The sequence below is a fragment of the Choloepus didactylus genome, chromosome 8, assembly GCF_015220235.1.
Source record: "Choloepus didactylus isolate mChoDid1 chromosome 8, mChoDid1.pri, whole genome shotgun sequence".
Classification (NCBI taxonomy): Eukaryota; Metazoa; Chordata; class Mammalia; order Pilosa; family Megalonychidae; genus Choloepus; species Choloepus didactylus.
Window position 1 is genome coordinate 134,422,143 of NC_051314.1, and position 22,911 is coordinate 134,445,053.

Genomic DNA, 22,911 nt, shown 5'->3' on the forward strand with positions numbered 1-22,911 from the left:
TGAAAGACTAAAGAAAGCATGCTCTGAGACATGAGCTTTTATTTGGGGCTTACTTACAGAGAAATAGATTGGGAAGTCAGTCACGCTGCTCTGAAGGTTGGCTGGTTCAGAACTCGGTATGAAGGTGCTCCATATTTGGGGGGCTGATCAAGCTAGTTATAGAGCTTGAGACAAAGACATACCAATGGGTATGAGAGCACAAGCATGGGAACAGGGGTCTTGTGACATAGGGAAGGATCAATTCTAGCCAACAGGAAAGAGAGGAGGACTACAGGGTATCTTGTAGATAATAGTATCTCAGGGAGTTCAGGAAGGAGGTATGCTATAGATTACATTTAGCACAGGAGGCATGATTTTACAAGAAAAGTAGGTCAAACCTTAACTGACATGGGTCATGCAAGCTACTGTGAGCACAGTCTTCAAGGCCCTTAGAGAAGGCCCCGGGCCCGGGGCTCCCACACTGGCTATGAGGTATCTGGTGTCTACACAGGTAAGCAAATGCTCTCATTCCATCTCTCTTTCAAGACACCTATTTTTCCTTAGATTTATGGTTAGTTGGTAGCCTTGCAACTTTGGTTCCATAATGGTTTCAAGGAAAGTTTTGATTTTGCAAATTATCTGGATTTTTGGTCAGAAAGGTGGGAGCAAGCTCTCTCCTGCTTTCTACATCCTGAACAGAAGTTGGAAGTCTCTCAATTTGGTTTTTCTTTTTTAATGAATTTTTATTGTGAGACTTTAACATATATACATAACAGTGATAACTTTCAAAGCATGATTATTAAGTAGTTAGAGGTCAAATCTCAAAGAATGTTATGGGTCACAGCTCCACAACCTCAGGTCTTTCCATTATTGTAAAATACATACATACAAAAAGATGTTAACTTTTGCAGACAACTCAACAAGCAGTTTTATAGGTAATTTCAAAAATGTTATGGGTTACAATTCCACAGTTTCACTTCTTTCCTTATTGTAAAATATAGGGTATAAACTAAAAGGTGGAAACTTTCAACGCAGAGTTCGATGATAGTTATAGAGCAAATTTCAAAGAATGTTAGAGGTTACAGTTCCACTGTTTGTTATTTCCTTCTAGTTATTCTAATACCCTAGCATGGAATTTTAAAAAATAATCTGTAAGTCCATGGTGATATTCAAAAGTGGGGGGGGGGGGGAGCGGGAATGTAAGGGAGAGCCCTTGTCTGTAAAGAAAGTCTGCCAATAAATATAGAAGGAATTATAAAATTAATCACCATTTTGCAAACCCCAACATCATAATTTTTTCAAGCAAAAATTGTCATTAAATGGTACAACCATTGGATGAAAAGTTAATGAGAAATAGGATATTTATATACTCTCAAAATATCAAGGGGGAATGGTAACTTACAATGGAGAAATCTCACATGTGATGCAGAAAAAAAAGTGCATGAATCACTGATGTGGTATCTTGACAAAAATGCTTAATGTAAATCTAAACATGAGGAAACAGAAAACTCCAGAATGTGGGACATTCCACAGGACATCTGACCTGGGTCCTTCATAAAAATCAATATACAGAGAGATATCAAGCAAAGCAGTAATAACTGGTTAGTTTAGGTAAAGAGTAAACTGGCATTCTTTGTACTCTTTTTACAACTATTCTGGAGATCAGAAAATTTTGAAAATAAAAAATTGGGTGCAGAAACAAGTGTATAGGAAATCATTTGGGCCCCATTTGACGAAGGGAAAAGTTGAAGTTACCTTTATGCTAAAGTACTGACTAGTACTTTAGCCTTTTCTCCAATAACAAAGTTTGGATGTTTGAAAATATCCTAGGAGAGAATGATGAGCCAGTTGGGAATGAATATAATGTTTTAAGAAGTCTCGTTTTCATTTCTGAATTGCTGCAGAGCCACTCTAGAGAGTAGTGATATTCTCATTAGCAGCTCAGGTTCAGCCCAGCCTTCTCTGCACGCTGCATGGGTCTGATGTTAGTAAATCTTGCTGAAAACACATGTGCCTAACCACATGCCTGCTGCTCACCAAGACGACTCTTCAAATCCTCCCTTTCCTACAATGGAACTTAAAGAACCCCAATGAGGCTCAATGAGCTCTCTACCTGATATACTGAGTGTGAAATGAGAATAATGATTTTATTATTCCATGCCACAGTGGGAAAAATAACTCTCAGGTGAGCAAAAAGAGAAACAGCAAACTTAGTAAAGGTACAAAAATGCAGTGGTGGTGGTGGGGAGGCAGAATATAAAGTAATTTCTATGCTATGGCTACAAACACAAACCCAAGTTTCCTCAGGCCATAAATCCTAATTGCTCATGCCCTTGTCTGACCTCTAGTGGCACCCCACCCCCAAAACCCACTGAGCTATTTCTGGAGTTATCTTTCATGAGACATGGACCAGCACTCTTACATTCTTCCACTCCTAACCCCGATTCCGATAACATGGTTTCTTCCCAAACCTACCTACCCTTGTGGGACCAATGTGACATTACTCCCATCAGTTTTCACTGAGGTGAGGTCAAGCTGTGCTCCACAAAGAATAAAGAGGCTGATCATTTTTGAGCTTCTTGTAAGGAGCTCCCCTTCCCATTCAATCCTCTGATTTCTCAAACTGGTCTATAAAAGGATTCCTATAGTAAAACCATTTCTAATCAGTGCTTTCTGTAGCTGTGCTTCTCAAACCTTAATGTGCATACAAATCACCTGGAATCTAAAATGAGGATTGGTTTCAGTAGGTCTGGGGTAAGAGCTCAGACTATGCGTTTTTCACAAGCTCCTAGTGAAGCTGATGCTTCTGGCCCACCGACCACACCCTGAGAGGCGAGATCCTATAATACTTAGTAGCACATAGTAGGTATTCAATAAACATGTTTTGAAGGGAAGACTGAATTTATTGAATGTTTCTATAGTAGTAGAATAAAGAAAAAAGTTTATCAAGATACCTGCCTTTCATCATTCTTCTTTTTTGTTGGAGTTACATGGCTGGAGTGTTCTTAAGTGGAAGCAGAACTGGCAAAGGGATGTTTATCTTGGTCTGTGGAGCAAAACAAGACAGCATTAGTAGCTGAGATTTCTTTCCATTCTGCCCAGTGGCCTAGTATCCTGGAAAGCTGTTGTTCCTACTTATAGAGGTTTCCATTCCTACCCCCATTAACAATCACTGGCCAAAACTGGCAGGTTTTGTTATTACTTATTCTTTATTTCCCCTAACTCCAACACACACACACACAGACACACCTTTTAGTTCAAATTACTCCTGTTTTTTTAATGGAAATGTGTGATTTTATAATACCAAAAGCAAACTATTAGTGGAATTACTGCCTTCTAGCCTAGCCCTAGATCTGCATGTAGTAAAATATACATCCTTCACCCATCTTTGATTGTCCAAGACAAAATAAAATGTCAATGGAATCTGACTCCCTACACTTGTCTTTTTGAATAAATATCTAATAATCTCTCAGTTTTACTTCATTTCAATAGTATTATCTCCAATTATAGGCTCCAAGTCTACAAGAATCACTCACTCTTGGTGCAGAGTTCTGTTCTGCCCTAATGGTCAGAAATGCAGAGTCATCCAGCTTCACAAAAGACAAAACCTTCAGAAATGTTAGTGTCGGGAAGCCTGAGCTCTGACAGTAACCTGTAGGTGATCCTACTTAAATGATTTAACGTATCTGTGCCTCGGTTTCCCCTTTTGAAAAGTAAAGAGATTTAACTAGATTATCTCTGAGATCCCTTTTAAGGCAAACATCTTATGATTCTAGATAAGTTCCCAGAAACAAAAGCATTTAAAATACCTAAAGCAATATGTGATTGTCACTAACATAATTATATATATAAATTTTGCTAGTTTTTTCTTATTCTAGATCTCTCAGATTAAACCGATTAAAAGAAATACCACACAGGTCTAGTTTTCAGATGACTTGCATGCTTTCTTCACTCTGCCTGGATTCTCTGTGTGCTCTTCAACAAGAGTCTCTCTCTCACACACACACATGCACACACACACAAACATACACACATATAATCAGAACCCGTACCCACCATATTTCTGTTTCTATTGACCCAATCCTCTCTTCAACAATGGCTTTTTAAGACTTGTTGCTTGGAAGTGTTTGGTTTGAGTTTGGGCTTACTTTTCTTTGTTTTAGTAATAAACGCCTTGTTTCAAACAAAATTTTCTGTAGAATCCCAATATATAAAAGAGATTAAAGTAAATAGTTTGATGAAAGCATGGATGGCCACTTGAAATTCTATCTCCTCATCCTCCACCTCACTACCATAATCCCACACGGAAATGCTCCATCAAAACCTAAAGTTTCAGCATCTGTATAGATTCACTTTTAGTGACAGGGATATGTTGCTTTTTAGGAATTGTGGGGATATCTGATAGCTTTAAGATGAAGAAGACTGTGTCCTTCTGTAATTGCCATTTATTAAACCTATTTCTATCAGCTGGAATCACATTTTTTTTTAAAAAAAAGTCAACTCCCTTCTCCACATGAAGCCTTTCTAACATGGGCTAACAGTTCTTCCTTATGTCTTCTCTTCTTCTAGTGAGATTTTCCCAGTGTCTTTGGCTTTTGTGGCTTCACTTTCAGGTCCTTTAAGCTCTTACTTCTTCCCTTCAAGTCAAGCTCCAGTTTATCAATATCACTTTAGGTATATGACACCAAAAACAACTGTGTTCTGAATACATATGTGCCTTCAATGGTATTCTAAAAAAGAGAGAGTTTATATTTTTCATTATCCTATTATCTAGAGCTTTTGTCTCCTCTCAATGTCAGCACCAGAGTTTGAAGCATTCTCAATAGTAAAATTTTACAAAGAAAAGTATGCTATCTATTGAGCATATATTTGAAAATATCTATTTTGATCTTTATAATGCATTTCTGGATGCATCTTTCAGATGGGAAACTGAGTTCCTAAAATAGTTTTTCACTCATTGTGAAAGCAGGTTTATAACTCTTAGATTTAGGTTTCTACTCTGGGATATGCACACAGAGTCATGATTCTTGTTTCACTAGGCAATCCCACTTCGATAATAGAGAATTTTCTCCATATTACTTCTACTCTATTGTTCAAGTAATCAATTTTCCTTGTATGGATTACAGTACGTATTAGTTACCACAATTACAACATCAAGGAAATGAATTACTCTGCAGCCAAATGGAATTACTAAGGAAGCGAGGGCCAGAGTTTACTAAGCAAAGGTCTGGTTCCCACGCATCTATGTAATGTGTGTAGAGGAATAATATTTTAAATTATTACAGTTTTGTGTACTCTTTCTCCTGGTATCACATTTTTTTACCCCATGTCCTTTTCAATTGGTAGGGTTAACTTTGACTCAAGAGAGCTCTGTGATAAGCAGATAAACAAGACGTCTTCCTGGCTTTGGTTTCCAAGAACCACAGTGCAAAAGAGAGTAGAAGGTATTCCTGGCATGAAACAAATGTTTGGGAGAAACATGTTTCAAAGCAACGGTCTCCCCTACCCAACAGATGAAAACAATTTTACCAGGTTAAAAGTGGGTGGTGGGTGGAAGAGAGAGGAGATACGGTGGAGGCCGTCATGAAAATGGAAATGTCAGTGGGACACAGCATGAAAGAGAGGGAGGTCATAGTGAAGGGCCTCCAGAAAGTGAGACTCAACTCAAGGAAGCACGGTGCATTGACCTCACCACGGGCAACGCAAGCTGTTATCCCCCTTCTCATATCCTGGCTTAAGTATTCTCCCAGATGTCAAATGGTTCTGACATTGGCACATCTGAAAATCCATATTTACGGATGTTTAAGTACAATTAGTTAATCATTTGCGGCAAAGAATAAAAAGGTTCCACTGTAATCCATAAAAAAATAAACAGAGTCATGTCCTTCTGTCTCTTCATTGTCTTGCCTAAATCACATGGTGGTTTCACATGTAGACTTCTCTCAAAGTCTACAAACAATTTTTAAATATTGTTTTCTGATTATAGAATTATACTCATTGTAGAACGCTTGAAAAATATTTTAAAATGTCAGCTATATTTGCTCTAGGATTACCTACTATCTCACAACTGAACTATTTAAATAATAGTTAAAATATTCATACATGTCTTTTGATTTTTTCTATGTAAATCACAACATATTTTAGATCACATTGCCCAGGATATCCAGTTATGACTCCTATATTGTCACTTAATATATTATCATGATTATTTTTCTTTGGCATGAAAACTTCTTCAGAAATCCCATTTTTAATTACTGCATTAAATGCTATCACACAAATATGCTGCAATTTATTCAAAAATTCCTCTACTGTTTTCCTTTCTGTATTTGCTATTACAAATCACATTCCTATTTAATTTAGAGGTAACAATGTTAACGTGATCTTAAAAATTAAGATTCTTAGGGATCCCCCAGATCCTTGAACATGCATCTTTACCCCTATCGCTGATATTTTTTAAGAATAGATTCATAGTAATGAATTGGACAAAAGAGTAAATGAACTTTTTTAAAGACTCTTGATGGAATCATCACAGAAAACATTTACATTACCACTAACAGAGTATGAAAAATATACAGCCTCATGAATATAAACAAAAACAAATTAAAACAGCCAAGAAAACATTTTCATAACATTAATGTTCAAAGGTATGAAGAGATGGGTTCTCTCCTACACTATGCATTATTTACTTAAGTTAATAGGCTTTTTATTTCAGTTGCCAAGAAGAAGGAGAGGAAATGTACATTTTGTAAGCATCTTTCTTAGGGTAGGGAATGTGCGAGGATTAACACATATTATCTCATTTAATTCTCACAACAACCCAGCATGGTGGAAAGAATTATCCTCATGTTTTTTGATGCGGAATCTGAAGCCCAGAAAGTCTAGACAACTGGCAAAAGACCACTTGCGTTGAAATGTGGTGGAGCCAGGTTGTGAAATCAAACCTGTCTGATTTCAAAGCACAAGAGCTTTCCGTGGCACAGTTTTGACCCCCATATACATTATTTATCTAGTACAGCACCATCCAAGAGAAATACAATGCAAGCCACATATGTAGTTTTAATTTTCTTAATAGCCACATTTTAGAAAATAAAAAGTGAAATTAATTTCAATAATATATTTTATTTATCCCAGTATATCCAAAATATTACCATTTCAACATATAAAAATGAAATGACTAAATATATATATTTATATATATATATTTGTACTATATCTTTGAAATCCATTGTGTACTTCATAATTAGAACACATCTCAATTTAGGGTAAGCATGTTTCAAGTGTTTGATAGCCACATGCAGCTAACAGTTACTACAAAGGATGGAGGGTTAGAGCAAACATTTTCTTAGAAGGATTGTGATAAGGAATTCTCACTATACAATCCCAGAGGTGTTGACGATTTAGCACAGCCTTCCAATCATCTAAAATAATTCTACCTTTCTAGCGAAATATTTTAATTTCACCAACTGAGCTCTCACAAGGAACCAATTTTGCATTTAAGACATTTTAAAGTTCTTTTCATTTCCACATGTATTTATTGAGCAACTACTAAATTCCAGACACAACTTGCCTGTGCCACTGGTTCCCTCTTAGCCACTGTCCCCAGCACCAACGAATCTCTGGCCACACATCTACAGATTAATCAGGTACAATGCTAAGTATGAAACGAGAACTACGAAAGAGACGTTAAAATATAGAGAGGAAAATTAGGAAGTCCTCTATATCAGTCAGGATTCACCTAGTTGGCTTGGACCAACTTGTCCTTCAACTTTCCCCAGCCTTGCACAAATTTGTCTTGTCCATAAAAATGCAGGAAAGGTAATTCTGAGAAATATAATTCAGTGTAGCCAAGTTGACACATTACAAAGCTATCACAGCTTTGTACATACATCTAATAGGAATGCCTAAAGGAAATAACAGAAATGAGCCAATATCAAAGAGATAATAGCTGATAAATTTCCAGAGTTTGTGAATTAATACATCCTCAAATTCAAGAAATACAAAAAGTCCCAAAGGTAAATAGAAGATGGCATTAAAAGCAACCAGCAATAAAAGACGGATAACCTAAATAGGGACAAATGTAGTTCTACAGAAGACACACAGCAACAATCTAAACCAGAAGATAGTGGAATAATATCTTCCCCATATTGAAAGAAAATATTTGTTCATCTAGAATTGTATTGCCAGATAAATTATCAAATAAGAGTTAGGACAAAATATAGACATTTTCAGATGAGCAACATTAGGAAAATTTATGATTCCCAAACCTCACTGAACAATAAAGACAGACACTGAAACCAGAAGGGAGGAGTAATAATCAAAGAGCAGTGGTAGGCAAAGAAATTGATAAACATCTGGGTAAACCTAAATGAGCACTGATGGTATAATATAAATGACCAATTTGGGTAGTATTTCAACTACCTTAAAGGGATTGAAGTTAAGATGGACTTAAAATATTAGACAGCAACAACATGTAAGAAAGAAGGTATTATCACAGTTAGTTGGTCTAAAGTCCTTATATTGTTCAGGAGGAGCACAGCCATATTGATTAAATTTAAACTTCCTTAAGTCAAACATGCATCTGAAAAGTTTAAAGATAACCATTAAAAGAAAAGAAAGAGAACACATAACTTCCAATACTGTAGGGGGAGTTCCACTTTCAGTATAGAGGATTGAGCACCTAACAAACCAATCCTCCCGTATGTAACATCTATAAACACTGGACAAAATACAAAAAAAAAAAAAAAAAAAAAAAAAAACTCCTGTGGGTCTTTGGTGACTGAACAAAGACATACAAATTTTGGAAAGGAGCCAACACTTGGAGCAAGCAATTGGCAAAGGGTGAGAACCATGAGAACACCTGTTTTTTTTGTTTTGTTTGTTTGGCTTGGCCCTGAGGGTGGCTACACTTGTGGTACTGGTAGAGACAGTGGCAGGAGGGCAGCTAAAACTCTAATGGTGAGCCTGTCATCTTTCTAGCATGAGGAACCATGAAAAAGAGTATGGGAAACCGAGGTTGCTGGGAAGTTAAAGGAGAACTCCAGAAAGAAGAGAGTCAGAGACAGGGAAGTCCAAAATCAGCATATAAACTTAGCCCAAACCTCTGCTGACCCCTGAAACATGCCTGTGTAGAGGCATTTGGAAGCACAGTTATGACAGCTTGCAGTTTGTACCCAAATTAATTGTCTGCTAAAACAAAAGAACTAATACTCTTTGTACCATTACAACAGAACCCAGACTCTCCACAGCCTAACATTTACAATGCCCAGGATATGATCCAAAATTACATGACATATGAGAACCAGAAATGCACCCCAGTCTTAAGGTAAAAGACAATCAACAGATGTCAAATTCAAGATGGCCCAACCTCTGGAACTAACAGACAGGCACCAATTTTAACTATGTTCAGCAAGGTAAGAAAAATATACATGCCTAATGAACGAAAGGATAAGAAGTCTTAGCAGAGAAATGAAAAATATAGGTATAAAAAATTAAATGGAAATTTTAGAGGTAAAACTGTAACACCTGAAATAAATAAAATAATTAAATGAGCTTAAGAGTAAATGGAGATAATAGAGAAAAGGGTCAGTGATCTTGAAAGCAGGACAACAGAAATTATCCAATCTGAATAAGAAGAGAGAAAAGAGAAGAAAATTAATGCAGCCTCAGAGACATGTGGGACAATTTCAAAGAGCTATTATATGGTGTATTAGTTAGGGTTCTCTAGTGAAAGAGAACCAATAGGAGATATCTGTAAATATAAGGTTTTATAAAAGTGTCTCACACAACTGTGGAGATACAAGAGTCCAAATTCTATAGGACAGGATGCACAGGTCTAAATTCCATAGGGCAGGCAGGAAACTGGCAACTCTGATGAATGTCTTTGATGAACTCCCCAGGAGACACTTGCTAGCCAAAGAAGTGAAGGTTCTCTCTCTTCTCCCTTAAAAGTCTTCAACTGATTGGATTAAATCCAGCTGCTTGAATTCTCTCATTGTGGAAGACATGCCCTTCATTGATGTGATCAGTCACAGATGCAGTCAACTGACTGATGATTTAATAAACCAGCCTCTGGTTTATTAACAGCCCACAAATGTCCTTGCAATAAGGATTAGGCCAGTGCTTGCTTGACCAGATACCTGGGCAATATCACCTGGCCAAGTGGACACATGAACCTAACCATCACATATGGGTAACTAGAATCTCAGAAGAAAAAGATATACAGATTTGGGCAGAAAATATTTAAAGAAAAAAATGGTAGAAACTTCCCAAATTTGGTGAAAAACATTAATTCACAGACAGAAACTTTAGCAAACCACATACATGATAAATGTGAAGAAATCCATGACCAGGCACATTATAGTCAAAGTGCTAAAAACCAAAGAGGAAAAGAGAAAATCTTGAGACCAGCCAAAAGAGAAAGAAAAAAATCTTGAAAGCAGCCAGAGAAAAATGATACATTGCATACAGGGAAACAATTTAAATTGTTGTATACTTCTCATCAGAAACTATGCAATGCAGAAGACAGTGGAACTACATCTTTAAAATGCTGAAAGAGAAAAGAATCTGTCAACTCAGAATTCCATGTCTAGAAAAAAACACCCTTCAAAAATAAATGTACAATAAAAGGGAAACTAAGATAAATACATCATTATCAGGCCCACACCACAAGAAGCGATAGAGGGATTTCTTGATAGAGGCTGAAAGAAAATTATACCAAAGTGAAGTTTAGATCTTCAGGAATAAATAAAGAACATGAAATATGGGAAAAATATGGGTAAATATAAAAGACTATTTTTCTCTTACTCTTTAAAATACATACACTATTTAAAGCAAAAGTTATAATGTTGTACTCTAGGATTTTTAATATATGTTGATATATTGTATACGACAACTATACATAAAGGAGGTCATAGATGGGCCTACACAGTTGCAAGTTTTCTACATTTAATGTGAAATGGTACAATAATAGTTCTAAGTAGACTGTGAAAATTAAATATTTACAAAGTAATGCCTAGAGCAACCTTTAAAAAATCAAGTGGTATAGCTAAAAAGCCAGTAGGTAAATTAAAATGGAATTCTAAAGAATATTCAAATTGTCCAAAAGAAGATAAAAAGAGGGAACAGAAAAGCAAAACAGAAAACAAACAATAAAATGGTAGACTTCAATCATTTGTGTAATTAGATTAAATATTAATAGATTAAACAACCCCCATTAAAAAGCAGAGATTAGCAGAATAGATTAAAAAGACCCAACTATATACTGTCTATGAGAAACATACACAGATAGATTAAAATAAACAGACACAGATAGATTGAAAATAAATAGATGTAAAATGATATCCATGCAAACCATGAGCATAAGGTCGAAGTGGCTCCATTAATATCACATAAAACAAACTTCACAAAAAAGAGTATTACCAAAGACAAAGAGGAACATTTTATAATGACAAAAGGGTCACTTTATAAGGAAGAAAGAACAATTATAAAAGTGTATGTACCTAATAACAGTGTCTCAAAACACATGAAGCAAGAATTAACAATATTAAAGTGAGAAAAAGCAATTCCAAAATCATAATAGGAGATTTTAACAGTCCCTCTCAGCAAATGATAGGACAAAAAAAATAAATCAGACTTTCTTAGAATTCCTTGATTTATTTTTCCTCTTCCTGCCTAGCTCAAATGTTGGGAAAATTTAAGCATATTGGAGAAACGAACTTTATAAATATAAGTCATTTCTATTCCTATGTGAAGCTGATCAGCTTTTTCTTCCCACCCTTGCTCACCACATAACTCTCTACAGAGTAACCTACTTCCCTAAACAACATTGAAATGCTGAATGCTGCTCACTCAAGCCAGAGAAAGGAGCAAGCATAACAGAATACCGCAGTTACACTTCAGTGGTGGGTAGGGAGGGCAGTCTTGTTTACTGAAAATGATGCTGGGGGATTTTTGCTCACCAATTATCCTTTTGCTGTCCAAAACGTTCTTCAGTCCTCCAGAAGATGCATCTAGAAGGAGTTTTCAATTTATAAAGCAAATATACTGCCTTTTAAAGTTTTAATCTCTAAGAAAAGCATATTTAGGACTGCAAAATTATGAGATCTATGAGGCATTGCCAGTAGAACTCCCACCACTCACATGCTGGTGTCCAGAGAGCTACTAGAAGTCACTGGCCACTCCCAAAGGCAACCCAGAATGGGCCACTGGCAACTGGTAAACCTTCCTCTTTCTGTACAGGGGACTGGGCTCAGCAGGCAGCTACCGACACACAGATGGTTCAGTCCCAGTGGAGCCCTGGCATGAAGGGAGGAGGTTTCTTAGGAAGCTGAGAGGAAACAGGACAGATCCATAAGAAAGGAAGAAGCCACCATTATTGTCTCTCTTTCTTAAACCCATACCCTAGGCCAGTTCTCAATTGGGGGAGATTTTCCCCAAGGAAACATCTGCCAATGTCTGAAGACATTTTTGGTTGGGGGAAGGGGGCTCAGGGGAGGGATGGGAAGTTGATCCTACTGGCTTATCTAGTGGGTAGAGGCCAGGGATGCAGCTAAGCATCCTCCCATGCACAGGACAGCCCCCCACAACAAGGAATTACCCAACTTAAAATAAAGTTAATAGCATCAAGATGGAAAAGCCCTACTCTAGGAGTATCAAAGTTTGATATCCTCACAAGACTATTTCCCTGGCATCCCAGAAATCATAACTGGCAGAAAGGGAGTTGAACTCAGGTTTCCAACTATCTATCCCTCAAGCTACATAAAATCTGTTATTTGAAATAATCTAAAAATTATTTGAAATGGAAAAACAAAAGACAAAAAATTCTTCTCCCAAAGACCAGAATATGTGAAAGAACAAGTGTCCTAATGAGTTTTGATTATCCTAGATCTCCAGTTTCCAAATTGGAAGCCACAATGCCTCTAACGTCAAGAGAATCTCAACCCAGATAGCACTGGAAGAAGGAACTGGAATGAGGTTCAATTTCACATCTCCGTAAAAAAGTGCTAAATCTCTCCTAGGGCCTTGGAGTCATTCTCAATAATGGCTTTCCATTTGCTTCTCAAAATACCAATGGTATTAAAGAGTTTTGATAACTTCAGAAGTCTACTTACCTCCTCATCAAAAGGAATTTGCAAGAAAGAGATCTAACTGTCTATGATGGGCAATTGTGGTCTTGCCTGAAGATCTGGGGAAAACCAGCTGCTCTGGCACGGCCTCTTTGTAATTGGTTAAGTCCAAGGTTAAAGGTTAAGAGGGCACCAGACCTCATGTGAGAACCAGACTACCATCCTTACTCTGTCACTAAGTACCTGCATGATCCCCAGCAAGTCTCCTCTCTCACAGCCTCAATTTCCTCCTCTCCCCTCTATCTCCCTATTACATGTTGAAAATCCAAACAGCCTGGCATTTAATACAATTCTCAGTCTGAGCCCAGCGTCCTAACCTACACTGTCTTCCTATTCCCCAACCCATCTCCCACCAATCCCTCTCTTCCTTGGTTCTCTCCATACCAGATTGTCCTTTCTCTCTGAAATCTCTTCTGCTCTCTTTTCCTGGTGTACCTGTCACCTGTCTTGATTCTCCAGGACACGGGTACTCCCTTCCGTCCGATGTTGTTTGTCACACTGAAACCTGGTTCTGTTTTGAAATATCTTTCTAGACTGTGAGAGTCATATACGGAGAGGAGCCCCAACCAACTTACTTATCTTTGAATTCCTGGGGGCCCTGGCAATACCCGGCACCCAGTAAGTGCTCAATAGATATTGAATGAATGGATGAATAAAAGAGTACAAGTTCAAGTAGTTTCACCTTAGAGGCTGGAGGCTGGAGGCGTGGGAGGGTGTGCTGTGCTTGCACCTTTGCATGCCCTTTGATTAGAACAGACATAACAAGCAATGTGAATAGCCAGAGAGAGCACTGTGGAGGCAGAATCCACAAAAATTACAAGACGGGCGAACTTAAAATCGTCTTCTCTTCTTTCAAAATGGGCCCTGGCTACAGGTTTCCAAAAGGAATGTCAGGTGGAGGGGGGCAGAGACAAGGATGAAATCAGTAAGAAGTAAGATCAGTAATAAAACTCTTCTAAGAAACTGCTTCCCAGTTAACCAGCGAGTTTTTTTCTTTTTCTTTTTTTTTAAATCAATGAAGCAAGTTGCTAGGGCAGGAGGGAGAAGCGGGAGGTCATAGGAGGATGGGAGGGGTTGAGGATACAGAGCGCCTGCCATCTCAAGAGGTGGACAGCTGGTTCTGGCTGTATTTTCAATGAAATCACATCCCAGCGAAGACACCACGTCTGGAATTACGACCCGCCCCGTGATCTGTCACTTTTATATATACACACAAGGGAGAGGAGTGGTTTCCATAGAGAGAAACTATCTCAGCCCACTTATGAACAATACAGGAAAAGAAGGAGCCAGGGACCCCGGCAGAGACAGAAGTTCAGGGTGATGTTCCTGAGACCAACCTCCTGGTCCTGAAGCTGCTGCCTGCCTCACTGAGCATTTCCCCTCCGAGGGAAGTAGACTTACAGGTAAGAATTGAGCCAGGGTCTGATTTATGGAGGATGCATTTCTGGACAAGTTGCAAGTGCCCCTGGGTGCAAGCCCAAGGGAACACAGTGCTGAGCTCCATAGTCTGTGTTTTATATAAGGAGAAATCAGCCCCAAAGAGACTATGGGGAAGATTTCTTAGGGGGTAAAATGATCCTTCCTTTGCTGGTACCTGCTTCGCAAAAGGTAATAGATCCAGAGACAGAATGTGAACTTACAAATTGATTTGTCTAAACAGAGTTCAGTTGCGAACAAGAAAAGCAGCTCTTGGTGATAGTTTACAAAACAGGGGGCGATGGCGGGGGGTGGGGGTGGGGGGCTACAGAAGCTGCAAGATATTATGCCACATCACCTGCAGAGGCAGGAAGGATACTTGCGTTGATTGCCATGTGCCAGAGTCTTCCACCTATGTCATCTCCTGTCTTTCTCTTGACACACCTGTGAGGTAGGTAATGTCACCATTTTACTGATGAGGCACCTGAAACAGAGAGGTTAAGTGACTCACTCAAGGCAAGTTAAGGGGCTGAGGGAGTTTTTGAACCCAGGTCCTCTGCCTCCGAAGCTAAGAGACCTTTCCTGGATATACTGGGGATGCCAGAGGAGGTAGGGCAAGGGGATGGAGGGAGACAAATAGATATCTGCCATGACTACGAGCTACCTGTGAAGAGGGGTGGGGGGATCATAAATAGGGATGCTTGATGTCCAAGAAGTGTCCGAGTTTTCTGAAAAGTCTTGCTTGCAATCTTCCTCAAACACAGCTATCTAGGGGGAAAAAATTCTGAGGACGGTATAAGAAAATGCATACAGATACTGCAAATAACCAGAGTTATCTATGATATATCAGTTTTCTCCTGGCTGCTCCTTGCTCTGCAAGGTAAATGCCTTTCATGTATAAACTGTTTCCTTTAGGGTGAACTATTTGCTTTTATAGTTGATCGTTTAGAGGTTCTAAGTGTAATAAGTGTAGAGATGTCACACTTAATCACTTTCATGAGTCTGAAAAATAAAACAGCTTAATATTTTTGAAATACATGGAGGTTCCCTAGATTCTGCAGCCACTGTTTTACAAAGTGTTAAGTTCTTCATTTTTTAGTTCAACTTAGTGTTTACAGACAAATTGGACAAAATGGGTCACAGGTTTGCCTTCTTTGCTCCTGAAAAGTGGGACTGGCTTAGCTAAGCTGTGGAATCTGCAGCTTTTGCCTTCTGGCCTCAATGCCCCATACCCTTTTCCCTTTCCAGAACCTTTTTCCTGGTGGGTGCTCTGAACTTCAGGCTCACCAGGTCCCTCATTACCTCACATTTTAGGGCTTGGATCAGTCACAGTTCTGAGAAGTTACCGTATATCTTTAAAAATCCTCTAGAAAAGTATCTCTAGAGTAACCCAAAAGAATTGTTGAATTTCAGGTACCAGAAAGACATATTGATGCAGAGCTTTCCTGGGATGGCACATAAGAGGGTAATTGCTTATTTTCATGGCAGTTAAAAGGAAAGTCTAAATTGTTCTTTCACTAAGGGTAATGGTGAAAGAGTTTAAAGAATATAAAGAGAGAAACTTACTTAGGAATTAGACAGTAAGTGGGGAGTACAGGCTGTCTTTTCTTTGTGGAGGGTTTCTTTTCTTTTACCCAGAAAACTCTATCTCTAAACAAATCCTAAAAGGAAAAGTTCCAGAATGAGATCCAAACCTGTACTTTTTACGATTCCCTCCCCCTCCACAGCCACTCGCTTTGATGATGAAAATATCTAGGACCAAAAAGAGTCCCTATATTTTAGACAATCTAGAACTCAGATCAACATGGGGCTTCTAGATCATGTATTTTTCATTATAGTTCTATTTGCTTTATAATTTTTAACAGTAGTTCTACTTGATTTATAATTGCAGTTCTATCTGCTTTATAATTTTGCATCAGTGTTGAGATTAAAGGGGCACCATTCCAACCCCACAACCCTGCCTTGTGCTCGAGCTGAGAGGGTTTGCAGAAAGAGAAAGATCTGCTACCGACAGAGCACATGCAGGACATTTGTTTCTAGACCCTTTTAACAAATAATTTAGACACTGTTGGCATCCTCTCCACAAATACACTTTCTTCTCTGCTGCAAGTCGTGGGATTTTAAAATAAGAAAGCAACATTTTCTAAAGGCAAGGTTTTTACAAGTTGACCATAAAACATGCTAAAAGGTAAACAGTTGAAAAGGATCTCTCCCATTCCCAGAAGATTCCTTTTGCAACTCAGGTCAGACACTTAGCATTTGCAGAGAGGACTGCTCATTACAAGGGAAGATCTTCTGAAATTTATCCTGGGAAAACTGTAGGAAGTTATTTAGGCAAAGCTGTTTCAGAAATCCTCAAGGGATGCCAAAGATGTGTGTGTCTATATATATATATATATATATATATATATATATATATATATATATATATGACTTAAAAACAAACGCCTTATAAGGGATTTTTTCCTCTGCAATACGTATACAGAGAGTATATATGCAAAAAGAGAATTTAAAAGAAGTTGTTTGGCCTTGGAAAATAAATGGCTTAATTAAGTGCCAAGGAAATTCATGCCTGCATACTAATCTGAATTTTTATGAATCCTTCAGTTCATTCAACAAATATACACTGAACTCCATAATGTAAGGCAGGACTGACCACTTCAGCCCTTTCCAATCATCCCAGGTAACTCAGCAGAGAGCCAAAATGACCCAGAGGGATAGACTCTGAGTAGGGAAGGTTGCAAGTGCCCCTGAGCATATTGTAACAGAAATGGAGGTGTCAAAGAAATCCAACACTCAAAGTGCCGCAAGTCTTTAAGAGGTTAAGGACAGAGAAGCAGGTAAATTCACACCAGGGTGAGTAGAGATAAAGCCTAAGACTGACCTGGAAACAGAATGTATTTTGAGTTATCTGCAATTATTGTGTAAAATTCTAGGTGGTTGAGGGCGGATGCAGAAAACATTGGTGGGGGAGGGGGGAGTGGAGAGGGGAAGGAGAAGCATTCTCTGTGCCTGTTGCTGAGCTGCAACCTTTTATTGAAGAGGTAATGCTAGTGAAGGGAGGGTGAGCCATATGAAAACTGATGATGTGGACAAGCACAAAGACAGTGCCAGGACTGGATCTCTGTTTTAACTTACACTTAGAGCCCAAGCTCTTCTTCATTTGGAGGAAATAGAGAAATCATTTAATTCTCCTGATCCCTTTTGTAGAGGTGCCTGTTGCTTTCACAGCTAGGAAAAGGAATCAGAGCCAAGAGACTCTCTAACTCAATCTCATGGAAAAAAGCCCCGAGACCCAGAGCAGTTGGGGGACATGCCTAAGTCACAGAACTTATTAGTGGGAGGGACAGGATTGAGGCAGATCTCTGAAAGGAACAGTCTATGAAAGAAACAAGTGGTCAAAGGAATAGGAGAGAAAGAGGGAAGTTTTCCTACAACTTTCCCACCAGGGTTAACCCCTTCTCTTGTGAATTGTGTTTTGGCTGTTTAAATCCTTTCAGGGTTAACATGCCAATCAAAATTGGCAAGCATTAAGATGCCTTCAAGGTACAAAGCAGAGAAAGCCAGGACTCATATTATACTTATCCAGAAACAACTAACTGGATCTTCAGAAAATGATAAAGCTGAAAGCCTGGTTATTGAGCACAATATTTAAAGAAAGAGTAAGTCCATTTTTCCACAGAGGCAGTCAAAAACATCCCCTATAAAATGTTCTCCAGGAACTTTGCCATATGAGTCTAACAAGTGCAGAGATGGACTGGAATGCTTAGACCAATGATTCTCAATTAATGGTTCCTGGATCAGCAGCTTTAGCATCACCTAGGAATGCATCAGAAGTGCTAATTCACAGCCCCCCACCAGACCTATGATTCAGAAACTCTTGGGATGGGTTCAGCCATAAAAAGGAATGAAGTTCTGATACATGCCACAACATGGATGAACCTTGAAAACATTACACTAAGTGAAATAAGCCATATACAAAAGGACAAATGTTGTATGATTCCACTTATATGAAATATCTGGAATAAGCAAATTCATAGAGACAGAAAATAGATTAGAGGTTACCAGGGGCTGGGGATAGGGGAAATGGGAAGTCACTGCTTAATGGGTACAAATTTTGTTTTGGGGGATGAAAAATGGAAGGTAATGATGTAATGTAATGATGTAAAAGTAATGTGACTGAACTGTACACTTAAAAATGATTAAAATGGCAAATATTATGTTATATATATTTTATATATATAATGTGTATATGTTGCCACAATAAGAAAGAAAGGGAGGAAGGAAGGAGGAGGGGAAGGAAGGAAGGAAGGAAAGAAGGAGAGAGGGAGGGAGGGAAGGAAGGAAGGAAGGAAGGAAGGAAGGGGGCCCTGGGATGGGGCCCTGTAATCTGTATTTGAACAAACCTTCCCCATGATTCTGAAGCACTCTAAAGTTTGAGAACCACTTACTTAGATTAAAATAAAGGCAAAAAGAGTCCTCCTATGTTGGGGTGACAAGGGTGGTACATAGCCAAGAAATACAAGTTACAAACACAATTCAACAAGGATATTGGTCTGCAGGATCAAATTACTGGAACACATTTCCTGCTTACACAGAGTAAATGCACTTCTGAAAAGGCTGTGCATAAATCAAATCTTATCCTAAAAGGACCTGCAGATTATTTACATATGAACAGATGTTAAACAGCCTATATTAAATGTGCCTGGTTATACCAAGAGCTTTCACCTATTAATCTTCCACAATAACCTTTATGAGGTAGCTATTATTATCCCCATTTATCAGATGAGGACATCAAAATTCAGAGAGGTTAAATAACCTACCCAAGGCCTTCAGGCAAATAAGGACGAACATGGGATTTGGACCTATGTCTGTCTACCTCCATAATCTGTGTTGTTTTCAGGGCACAATGCTACATGCCCAAATGTAGCCAGCTTATAAATTTGGATTTTTTAAAGCAAACATCATGTATTTTTTCATTAACTGTTGGACAAAATAAGCTCCAAATTTTTATAATGCAGAACAAATGAACCAACAAATAAAATAACCTGTTTTCTTAGAAAAAGTAAATTAAAGGAAGGCAGTAGCTGCAATGTGGAATGCCTAGGAAAGCAACAGATTTCTATAGAACATTTGCCAAGTAAATGCATGGTTGTGTGTATATGTGTGTGTGTGTCTCCAGCATAGGTAAAAACACAAAGATTTATGTGATCTTCCGTTAGAGAGAGAACTAGCTCAGTTTTTTTGTTTTTGTTTTTGTCATTGTTAGTTTTAAGGGCTCAGTTGTTGTCTTCATCCATTCATAGCATAAAGAAGTTGAGAAGGGAGCTTGAGTCCATTCCTACACATTTTACAGGAAATGAACTGCCCACCGCAGAAAGCAAAAGGATCCAATGCCAGCCAAGCACGGCCTAATGTTCAGAGGAATCCTTATATTGATTTATTCAATTTTCCTTACTTAATCAAAATTATATAAAAAAGAATTCCCTCAAATGTCATAGTTAACCACATCCATTCTGCTTCCTTTTGTGGAAACCAAGTATGTCTTGGGTAACAAAAGAAAATCCAAGTTTAGATAAAGCACCCAAAATGTGAACAGCTCAGCCTTTCACTACTTGCATCTCATAAGATGGTCCACAGGATATTTTATTCTGATGCTGTCGCTTGAGAAAAAGAGGTCGGGGTGTCAGCATGTCAGAGCATGCAGAACAGCCAGCAGTGCTTACTCTAGGAGGAATTCAGACAAAACCCCAGACATTTTTTACCTTAAATTTCTTTTCTTATGCATGGTGAAGAATGCCAGTGAAGTAAATGAGCTTCGGGTCCTTATTTCAGAACTGGAGAGAGTGTGTGCCCACCGGCCAGGCAAAGGAGAAGGGTGTTAGGTCAGTTCTAGGGCACAGGAAGTAAACTCTGCCACTCCACAAGTCTCCGCAGGGACTGTCAGCACAGGCCACCCTCATTGTCATTAGCCTCTCAAACAACTGTGTGCAAAGGAGACTGGGCAGAGGGCATGAATGGTGCAGTAGGAGCCTTTCTCCACTGCTGAAAAAAGCATTTCATGGTCCTTGTGTAACGCTATTGATCAGTGGGCCAACAACCTTATGTATGATGGAAGACTTGGCTCAAATCTCAGACCTTTAAAGCCTCAATGGTCCAAGTTATAGGAGGGCCACTGATCTGGACATTTTCATTGGCACATATTTTAAACTCTACTTTTTTTAAAATAGAAGAAATTCAATTATTCACTATGACTATGATCCTTCCATGTGTTACAGTATCTCCTTCTTGGCCTGGAGACAATTGCACAAACCACCCTGCATTTGGAAATACCAATGAACAGGCACATGAAGAAGGCATCCTCCTGGCCAGCAGTGCCCTGGATTGATTCTGTGACAATCACTCTCATTCGGTCTGACTAATAACCAAGGACACTCACATATGAGAGATAATCGAGAGTTTTAGGACTGAGGTCCCATGACTGGCGATTATAGATTTTATCTGTGAGATACTTAAAGTCTCACATGGAAACCAAACTGGCTTTGGCTTCATAAATTCTGTATTCAAACCAACCAAGTTAACAGATCTGATTATTCTTAAGAAGAGAAGATAAGATAGCTAGCAGAGGATTAGTCTTGAAGATCTGACTCAGGAACACTCACTAGATCACCAACTATGAGGTCCTTAAGCAACAGGTATGCCTTGAGCCTTGCTGATGAAAAGAGAAGTAAAACTTTGCTTGGCCACTAAAATAAACCAACTAACGCTGCTAACTGCTTACTTGGCATGTTTGTTATTCACTTTGGGCCAGTGACTACCTGCAATGCTGAATTAAATAAAACCCATAGATACTAGTAGAGTGATCGCTCTCAAACTTTAGTGTTCATGAGAACCACCTGAAAGTGTGTCAAACCACAGACTGCTGAGGCCTAGATTTAACTAGTTCTGGGGCAAGACCTGAGAATGATTTGCTTTCCTAACAAGTTTCCTGGTGATGCTGATGCTGCTGGTCTGAGGACACTTGGAAACCCATTGTAGTACAACATTAATAACACCCTACTGGATTTTAACCCATGTCCACTGGTTCCCTGAACCTCTCTTACATCCTTTCCCACATTCCTATTTTCTACTACAGGGAGAGATGCTGGTGCCAGCCCACTTCCTGCTGTCACTGCTGCTGCTTCTGGGGGCCCCAAGGGCAGGCCTCTCCCATAAGTTCTGCAAAGCTGAGTCCGTCTTCAGCTGCATCAACACAGCCCTATCTGAGGCCAAGAAGAGTCAACCGGAGGACACACCCCCATTGAGCAAGAGAAGCTTCCACTATCTACCCAGCCAAGACCCATCTTCAGGAGAGAAGGAAGAGGAGGAAGAGGAGGACAAAGAGAAAAGGACCTTCTCTAGCTCCGGTGGTGGGGGTGGGGCTGGAAGTACTAGATACAAATACTTGTCCCAATCACAGCTCAGGGGGAAGCTGTACCAGGACAAGGCCAAGAGTGACCAGCGCACCAAGTTCACCCTGTCCCTTGACGTCCCCACAAACATCATGAACATCCTTTTCAACATTGCCAAGGCCAAGAACTTGCGAGCCAAGGCAGCTGCCAATGCCCACCTGATGGCACAGATTGGGCGGAAGAAGTAGAAGTGGAGGCAAAGCAGGAGGGCAGCTCACCAAGGACAGAAGTCAGGGACGGAGGTCAAGGACAAAGGATGAGGGGAGAACAAGTGTTTGCCCACCCAGCTGGTTTGTATTTTGAGGGATGAGTCTAGTTTTACAGGCCGTTTATTACTGAACCCCTCTGATCTTTTCTTGCCTCCATCCCAGTTTCCCTTTCTCTGTAAATATACACAGAAGTGCAGTATTGTTCAGCCTTTAAAGATACAAGGCAGTAATGTCTCTCCTTATATTCTGTGGCTCCTTTCTCCTTCCCCATGACAAGAAGCAAAGTTCTCACATTCCTCCTCTCCAAGCTTCTCCCTGTTGACCCCTTGCCTGAGAGGAGAGCAACCAGAGCTCCTCTGCTTTCCACAAGCCAACCCCTGCCAAGATTGAAAGATGAGGAGATGTGCCAGTCATCGCCTTGCCACCAAACCCCTTCCCTACCATCTCACCCACCCCCATTAAACCAATGGCTTCTTGAACTCCTGGCTTATTTCAGTTTTATTAACATATTATTGTGCAATAAATATACTTTTTAAAAATTGCAAAATAAAAAGTTAATTTATCTTATAAAGGTTAGTAGACTCCCCAAGAGTCAGAATAGATTATGAAGGACTGTAACTATGTTTGTACTGAGGACCTTCCTCTAAAGCAGATTTAAATTTAAAAATAAATAAAACTTTAGCTGTGTTAGTAGAGAGATGCTGGGTTGAATGATACAAAAGGATATGGTGA

General features: G+C 39.1%; 1 protein-coding gene across 1 annotated transcript; it reads left to right on the forward strand.

Moving 5' to 3' along the window:
* The first annotated feature begins 383 nt into the window (after positions 1 to 383).
* Positions 384 to 22,690, forward strand: UCN3 (urocortin 3). The gene is made up of 2 exons (XM_037847011.1): positions 384 to 490; positions 21,655 to 22,690. Exons 1-2 carry the CDS (start codon positions 395 to 397, stop codon positions 22,156 to 22,158), a joined length of 600 nt encoding a protein of 199 aa, XP_037702939.1. The 5' UTR covers positions 384 to 394; the 3' UTR covers positions 22,159 to 22,690.
* The last annotated feature ends 221 nt before the right edge of the window (positions 22,691 to 22,911 follow it).